This window comes from Epinephelus moara, chromosome 7, assembly GCF_006386435.1.
Source record: "Epinephelus moara isolate mb chromosome 7, YSFRI_EMoa_1.0, whole genome shotgun sequence".
Taxonomy (NCBI): domain Eukaryota; kingdom Metazoa; phylum Chordata; class Actinopteri; order Perciformes; family Serranidae; genus Epinephelus; species Epinephelus moara.
In genome coordinates this window covers 16,130,701-16,139,586 of record NC_065512.1, presented here as the reverse complement: position 1 = coordinate 16,139,586, position 8,886 = coordinate 16,130,701, and the positions used below count along the sequence as shown (strand labels likewise).

The 8,886-nt window shown below is 44.2% G+C and overlaps 1 protein-coding gene across 1 annotated transcript; it reads left to right on the top strand.

Moving 5' to 3' along the window:
- Window positions 1-2,133: 2,133 nt before the first annotated feature.
- On the top strand, window positions 2,134-3,884 carry nr0b1 (nuclear receptor subfamily 0, group B, member 1). The gene is made up of 2 exons (XM_050048592.1): window positions 2,134-2,981; window positions 3,275-3,884. The coding sequence occupies exons 1-2, from the start codon at window positions 2,330-2,332 to the stop codon at window positions 3,514-3,516; spliced, it is 894 nt and encodes a 297-aa protein (XP_049904549.1). The 5' UTR covers window positions 2,134-2,329; the 3' UTR covers window positions 3,517-3,884.
- Window positions 3,885-8,886: the final 5,002 nt, after the last annotated feature.

The following is an 8,886-nucleotide window of genomic DNA, read 5'->3' as shown; positions in this document are numbered from 1 at the left end:
GACTAGTATTTTAAGAAGCTACAAATTATATTCAGCCACAAAATATGCCTGAAAAGCTGGAAATCAGAAGTGCAGAGAGTTGTTGCATAGAGATGATACACCAGCTCATCTAGTTGCATTGGTGTGATCCAGCAGGTTTTTAGAACGTTGCAGAACGGCGCATTGCAAGAAGTAGCCTGTTTCAACTTGTCTCGTCACAAACATTTGGTCTGAACTGGGCTTTAGGTACGACGATGACTTAACACATAGCACTTGTTGTTGCCACAGTAACCATGGTCAACTTAAAATGGGTTTCAGTTTGGAAAAATTATCTTATTATTTTCCTAAAATTCACCTCATATTATTTAATTGTGATGCTGAAATGTGTTCCTGTTTCCCCCAATGTAAATGACTCTGTAACTTTGACTTAAAAGATGGTGCATAAAAACGTTAAGGTCCATCAGTATAACTATAATTCACCATATACAGTATAAAGTAAGATACTCAAACCCAAGGTTCTTTTTGGATCTGCAATGAATATAAAATAAAGTTTTGTTGGCCTCAACAATATTTGGCTGCACATCTTTGGCTGAGGGTCAGCGTGGTTTAGCACAACAAAGAAATATTTAAAGACATGTTTTATCTGCTCTGTCTGAGCGAGGATGGTGGAGTGAAGAGCTACTTAAGAACAACTCGCACAAATTTGATAAATAAATGAAGGAAGAAAAGGAGGACCTGAGAGCAAGACAAAGAGCGACGGAGCACTGTAGCTGTCTTTTCAACTTTGTGCTTTTGCAACAAGACATAATGTAATCTCTCCTTGAGACGGAAGGATTTTTATAACCTGCGCTGGCTGGGCCTTGAGCAGGAGAAGAGACAGGCTGGGTGAAGGCTGTTTATCCCGCGGTGTCCTTGATATAAACATGTGAAAAATCTCTCTGTTTTCTCTCTCAGCTAAATCAATACAAAGACATTCGGCCTCTGAACAATGTTGTAGCACTACTGCAAAAGTTTTTCATCCTGCCTCCATTCATAGCCGCGTCCTTCGAAGCAAAAGAACAAGGGACGCTGAGGTCCTGCTTACTGTGATTTCATGAATGTGGCCATGCACTCAATGTCATCCTTTCTCCACACCAAAGACAACCTTCTGTGAAGACCCTTGTGTGACATTGTGAGAGCACAGCCTGAACTCCAGCATACTGCACAGTAAGCCAGGACCTCTGCATTATTCCCACACTGAAAACTTCTTTGCTTGTATTTCTCTCCCCAGGTTAAACTCCTCTGTAATCACCTCCCATTTCCCCGGCGCCCCCTTCCTCCTGCTCTCTCTTTCAGGTAGCAGCCAACCCTAACCTGTGATCCCTCTTAGGAGCAATTAAGATAAACCTCTAATTCATCTGCTTTATCCCGACCTGTCTCTCTCAGTCTCTCATTCACTTGACCTCCACTCCTCCCTTCTTTCAAACCACCCCCTCCACCTCCCCGACTCCCCCCCCATCCTCCTTCAGTGACAGAGGCAAGGAGAGCATTGAGTCATGACATCATAATTCACCAGCTCCTGTTTTCACGGTTAAATCAATATCAGTGTGTCCGAGTCAAGGTTGGAGGCCGGCCTTCACAGCTCAGCTCTTCCTGCTTCTTTCTCATAGAAAATCATATAAATTGTCCCTAAAATAATTAAGCCTTCAGATCCGTCGCTGGCCTATATTTTTTACCAGCTCCCGGCTGATGAACAGTGCTGCCGGAGAGTCAAGGTAATGCTGAGAATAGCACTGGGCTCTGATTCCTTGTCTGTCTCTGTCTCTCTCCGGCTGCCTTTTCTCTTCACTCTCACAGTTAATAACATAATCTGTTTAATTAAGCAGACCTATTGACTGCTGCTTTTTTTTTTGCTTTTAGCTGTGACACATTGTGCAGTCGGGCTAAGTCACATATTTTGTTTTCATTTAACCTTTTCTCAACCTTTTGAGGCAAAGAAATATTTTAGCTGTTCTGAATTGTCTGATTTTTTTTCTCTTTTTTGGAAAAATATCATTTTATTAGGCGTCTTTGAATATGTGAGAGCCCTGGAAAGTGTGTGCGTATTTTTAGGTGTGTGTGTGTTACAGAGGAAGAAGAAGAGGAGGTGGAGAAAGAGGAGGTGCCTGAGAACAGGGAGGCGGAATATGCAGAGAGTCTGAGGCAGCTCTCAAAGCTCAGGGACAGACAGGAGCTAATATAAACGTGCTGCCCTTCACTCGGGGCTAACAGGGGCTAAGAAAACAGCGCTACCTCTGTCGCCCGACCTCCTGCGCTTCAAAGAGACAGCGGGACGCACGGAGCTCCGGCCCATGTAGAGCGGCCAGCGGCCATGGCCACGCTGGAGGGCTGCCGCTGCCGGGGTGCCAGCGGCCGGAACAACAACAGCATCCTCTACAGCATTTTGAAGAGTGACAACCTTGTGCCCACCGAGGAACAACAACAACAACAACATCCCCAACAACAAACATTGCAACACTTGCTCAGCAAGACCTCCTCCTCCTCCTCCTCTGCCACCGCCGCCCCAGCCTCGCTGCAGGAGCTCCGGCAGCAGGCGTGCTCCTGCGGCTCGACGCGCCGCCGAGGCATCCTGCGCTCCCCGCAGGTGACGTGCAAAGCCGCCTCGGCGGTGCTGGTGAAGACGCTGCGCTTCGTGAAAAACGTGCCCTGCTTCCGCGAGCTGCCCGAGGACGACCAGCTGATGTTGATCCGGAGCGGATGGGCGCCTCTGCTCGTGCTGGGGCTGGCGCAAGACCGGGTGGACTTTGAGACCACGGAGACCGTGGAGCCCAGCATGCTGCAGCGCATCCTCACGGGTGTACCGGACAGGCAGAGCGAGGTGCTGGCCGGCCAGAGCAGGGGGGCGGCCGGGGTCTCTATCGTGGATATCGAAGCGATCAAAGCGTTCCTGAAGAAGTGCTGGAGTGTAGATATCAGTACCAAGGAGTATGCGTATCTGAAAGGAGCTGTGCTGTTCAACCCAGGTATGTAGGCTCCTCGACACCTGTGCGTCAAAGTTATTCAGGCTCCAACTATCTCCACTCAGGCTGGGTTTATTATACACTCATTTGGATAATAAATAAGAAGCATAGTGCAGAGACAGTCATGCTTCCAAACAGCAACATGTGCGTCACTGAAATTAGATACCTACTTAAGTATTTAGGGATTTTATCGCATCTTCTTGCTGACAGCTGTCGTATTTACACCATCTGTGGTAACCTGACAGAGCCTTTCTTTCCTCTCATCTCACCCCTTCTTCCCTTAATCTCTCCCCCAGATGTGGAGGGTCTGCGCTGCCTCCACTACATCCAGTCCCTGCGTCGGGAGGCGCACCAGGCTCTCAACGAGCACGTCCGGCTGATCCACCGCGAGGACACCACTCGGTTCGCCAAGCTGCTCATAGCCCTGTCCATGCTGAGGGCCATCAGCCCGCCGGTGGTCGCTCAGCTCTTCTTCAGACCCGTTATAGGGACCGTCAGCATCGAGGAGGTGCTCATGGAGATGTTCTACGGGAAGTAGAGGACAAGTCCACAGTGGACCGAGACATGAATTCAGCACATCCAGCTGCCAGAGGGGACTGACACGCTCCAGAGCTCTGACTGGGTGGGGAGGTGAGGGCAGGATGGAGAGGATGTTTTAGAGACTGAATTTGCAACTACTGTATGTGGGGGATCTTCAAGGACTGGGAGATGACCACCACAGGCAAAAGAGTGTGTGTGTGTGTGTGTGTGTGTGTGTGCATGAGAGAGTGAGAGACAGGACGAGAGTGTGTTGAAGGCAAGAGATGTTATTAATAGAGGAAAAAAATACAAAGCAGCTGCTGGAATTCATAACTTATTTGTTTTTATAAAAACTATTTTTCTATAATAAAAAAAATACTCTCAGAACTTTTCTTTTTTACTCTTGTGTGTGTGTGTGTGTGTGTGTGTGTGTGTGTCTAGGATATATAATTAACTAAAACTAGGTGTGAGATAACTAAACTAAAATAAAAAATTAAACTTTAAGACAAAAAAAGAAACCCCACAACTAAAATGATATTGTGTACTAACAAAAGTAACTTAAATAAAATAAAAACATCAGGGAATTTGGTCAAATTCGTCAACACAACAAGCACGAGGAGGCATCAACGCATGTCAGTTTACTGAAACTGGGATGTCTATAGGAGTACGAGTCAACTGCTTTCACAAAGTGTTGTGTTTTAATCATAATACCCACTCTACACGTCTTAAATCTTGCCCTAAATCCCCCCCTAGTATTATAATTTAAAAAAGAAACTAAAACTAACACTGCAACTGATCAAAACTAAACTTAAACGAAACGTTTTTAACAATAAAACTAAATTGAAACGAGCAAACCCACTCTGGAAACTCACTAAAACTCTGTGATATGATATCAGCTCTGTCATTACTGACACACTTTTCACTGGGGCAACTATGACATCAGTCCTGGGCCGAATCTTACAGGAGATAATGTGCGTACGTGCACAATGATTACTTAAGTATACTTGTAAATCTGACATGTGTCACCTTGAAAAATCTAAGTCACTGATTCATGTCAACTCTCAACTTCATAGAGGTTACTGATAAGTTTAGCGTGTCAGCTGTAGATTAAGACGAGGCTACACTCCACCTGCTCAGTGCCCAGTACAGCGGCTAAGGTGCAGAGTTCAGCAGCAGCACTGTCACTTTTAAACACTGCTGAAATGCCATGTTAGACCACCAGAGTGCAACAGTAGCACATGCATCACCCTCCCCACACAAAGACTCCCCGCACACACGGAAACAGGTGCAGAGATGGTGTAGTAAAAGTGCCTCAGGTAATGTTCTAACTGTCTCTCTACCTCCGGCCATTACTGTGTGGAATTTTGTGGATGCAGACTTAAACTGCCTCTGGCAGAAACTATCTATAGAGGAAGGATGGAGGTTTGGCTCACTAGGAGAAAAAAAAGTCTACGGTATCCTGCAGAGAAACAGCATCTGGAGACTGCACATAAAGGAAAACACAGATACAGTATGGTATAATCATGCAGCATTAGGTTGTGTTAATCCTGTAGAGAACTAAGTGATTTAACACTGTACAACAGTAAGGCAAAGCTTTCCTGCTGTTACAGTACTTTACAGTAAGACCAAATTATTTTATGAGTCCCTGGACACCTGATTACCGCTTCCAGCTACCGTACTTAGTCACTGTTCAAAGGCCAGATGGCTCGTAGCTGTGCTCGGTCCCTGCAGTTTTGTTTTGGCCCACTCTGACAAAATAATCTGGCCAGAAGGTTATAAGTATTTTACATTTAGAGATGACCTGCTATGCAGTTTTTGGGATTTCATCCGAATCCAAATAAAGGAGAAGAAGTGAAAATGAGTTAGAGATGCGGAGAGATGCATTTTGTCTCAGGCAGACAGCCACTAGACATTCAAATATCCTTGTATTCCTGGGTAGACCTTAAAACAGGGAGCACTGCTGCCTGGGTGTGTGTATAGAGGAAGGTAAGATTAAGGGCAGGAGGTGGTGTATGTGCAAAAGTCACAAAGCAGTCGAATTTCAAGAAGTAACAACCTTAACCTACTGAAAAGGAAATTTCAGCACCTGATCAAGCTGTTCAACAGGTCTTACTGTGCAAAGCTCGTCAACTTTGGCAGCCTCATCTGCTCAAGCATCTGCAGTTTGGTAGCTATGACAAAGGACAGAACAAAATCCAACATTTAAAAGTGGACAGATTTTGCAGCCTTGACGAAAACTCAATGAAAACATGTCTACAAGAGCAGCAGGGTTTTTTTCCAGTCCGCATCAACGGCTCTACCTCTATGCTGTTTTCATATTCAGCACACAATAACCACATGCAATCAAAATGAAATGGCACTGGAAGGAAGGAGCTGAAAACAATGAATAATAAGCAGAAAAACATGAGATACCAACTGGATGTTCATGTGAGACCAACACTGATAACTCTCACACACCTCCCAGTGGTCTGATAAGGCACTGCAGGATTTTTAAAAAATCTAAAACAAATATCCTGCATTTCACCTGCACTGGTCTTCATCAGTTATATTGAGGGTGATATGAAAACCAAGAATACATCAATAAGTAGGTGGATCAGGACAAGAAATGATTATTACAAGAATGGCTGTTTCATATTTTACATTATATTTGTGAAACATTATGTAGCCTGCATCGGTGGTGGGTTGCAGGCTACCTGGTCCTCTTCGAGGTCAAACAAGGGCAAAGAAATTATATAAATGAAACAGCCTTGCAACACATCACGGCAGGATTTAAATCATTTCAGCCTAGTAAAATAATGTTAAACCTGAGGGTTGTTATTTTCAATACTCACAAGGACATCTTCAGAATCTAACTACTGCAACTAAATACAAACAGTTTGGATTTAGATAAATAAAATGGCCTCACAACAAATTACATTATCTCAAAAAAGGATTATTTGATAGATATTTCCCCTCATTGGCTTGTACTGCTGATAAAAACCTTCATACCTCCCAAAGTCACTATAAGCTCGTGTATCAATAGTCAAGATGAATTTATGACCACGGATACATTTTTTCTCTTCCACGTTACCTTTGCCATCCCCCAACTGATTATTAGGACAAGATTCACTCTTTGGTATCCAAATATTGTCTGGGATGGGAAACGACCACGCATAAAGCTGACAACTCTCTAGCGTCATAAATCAGACGGTGGCCTTACAGTTCCTAATTCCAAGCATTATTTCTGGTCATTTGTCTTAAGACCAGTATCAGTTTGGTTTAAGTCTGACTCAGTCACCTGCTGAAAATCTATAGAAGTTAATGTAGCATTCCTACATAGACTAGAAGACTTCGAAGCGGGCGCATTGCCACAGATCTTTTGTAGTTTCTTTGCTATGTACGTACATGTTGAGGGTTTTTTTGTGCTACTCCTGGAGCAAAATATCAATAAAAAGTTGATCGCAAAAATAAAAAAATATCAAGGATTATTTTATTGTACAACTCAAAGGTGACTTTTGTCAAACGCAGCCTGCGGGTCACACTCACACGCTGATGGAGCAGACATCGGGAGCGATTTAGGGTTCAGTATCCTGCCCAAGGATACCTTGACATGCAGACCGGGGAAGCCGGGAATCAAACCGCTAATCTTCTGATTTGTGGACAACCAACTCTACCTTCTGAGCCACAGCTGCACATCAACTGTATACTTATACTACCACTACATTTACCTGACAGGTAAATGTTACCCTAAGATGGAGATTCAAATTTCTATTCACAAGATATAACATTAAAATATGATACATCATAATTCAAACGATCCATCTACATCAGAAATAAAAGCTGCACCTTGAATAGACTTAAAGTAAATTTAAATACATTATGCTAACAATAAAACCTCTTCTGGATGCAGGACTTAACTTTTACTGTGTGCTGTTAATAGTCCACTGAAGAAAAAGGTATTGAGTACTTCTTCTGCCGCTGCCATTAACCTACCAACATTCCTAGTAAAGGGTGAGAGCAAAGCAAGACGTATGGTGTTTCTCAAAGTTAACGAAGCTTCCAAGGAGGGATCCTACAGAGGCAAGGCAAGAGTCCTTCCTAGCATTCGGTGAACACACATTGGAACAGACTAACAAGTGTCCCCAGGTGTGTTATTAACCCTCAGCAGACTGAGGGGGTTTCAGGGTACTGTGATGATTTTGGTATTTTATAATGTTGTTGCACAATTCGAAAAAATGTACCCAATATTTTCAGAGTCACATGACTTATAGGAAGAATATAGCCTAGATTATACTTAACGCTCAGACCCTTAGCACTTCATCACTGCTGTGACTGATTAATTTAAAAATTTATGTTTAATCTAAATCAGATTATTTTAAGAAGCTCGTTATTTGACAGTGGACACATTGGAAATTGCAAATTATGGAGGTTTCTGTCAATTTTGTTTTCATGCTTGTATATTAAAAACTCTCAATCCTGCTGAGCTCCACTGGCACAGGTTTCATTGAAGAGGCCCCGCCTTCACCTCCAGCAACTCGTGTGCAAAGAATTGTGGGTACTTTATAACTGCTGAGGATACATCTTTGAAATTTCTCTGAAGGAAGGACTCAGTCTGTTGAAGGATCTTTGACATTGGAACAGTCCTTAGGCGGGATTTGATGACGTAGTGTCCTTCAAATTCAGCTATTTAAGAATCCTTCCTTGACTTTGAGAAGCACTCATAGTTTGCCCTGGGGCCCAGGGCCTGCTGCACCAGGAGGAACCCAGGGCCCAGTGCACCAACTGAGGTCTGACAATCACTCTGAGAATTTCAGAGTGATTATATTATACCTAACAGCAGTCAGGGTAACGTTGGCTATGACATGGAGGTCTGTATGACCCTCCAAGGATATGCCTCCCCAGACCATTACTGACCCACCACCAAACTGGTCATGCTGGATGATGTTACAGGCAGCATAACATTCACCATGACATTGGTCATGCTGGATGATGTTACAGGCAGCATAACATTCACCATGACATCTCCAGACTCTTTCACACCTGTCACACATGCTCAGTGTGAACCTGCTCTCATCTGTGAAGAGAACGGGGTGTACAGGTCCCACTAGAGGATGTCGTACCCTCATGCCACCCTCATGGAGTCAGTTTCTGACAATGTGGTCAGAAACATGCACACCAGTAGCCTCGCGGAGGTCATTCTGTAGGGCTCTGGCAGCGCTCCTCCTGTTCCTCCTCACACAAAGGAGCAGATACCGGTCCTGCTGCTGGGTTGATGCCCTTCTACGGTCCTGTCCAGCTCTCCTCGTGTAACGGCCAGTCTCCTGGTATCTCCTCTATGCTCTTGAGACTGTACTGGGAGACACTTATGGATGTACCATCCTGATTATCTGTGTAACCTCACTGGGCTGCA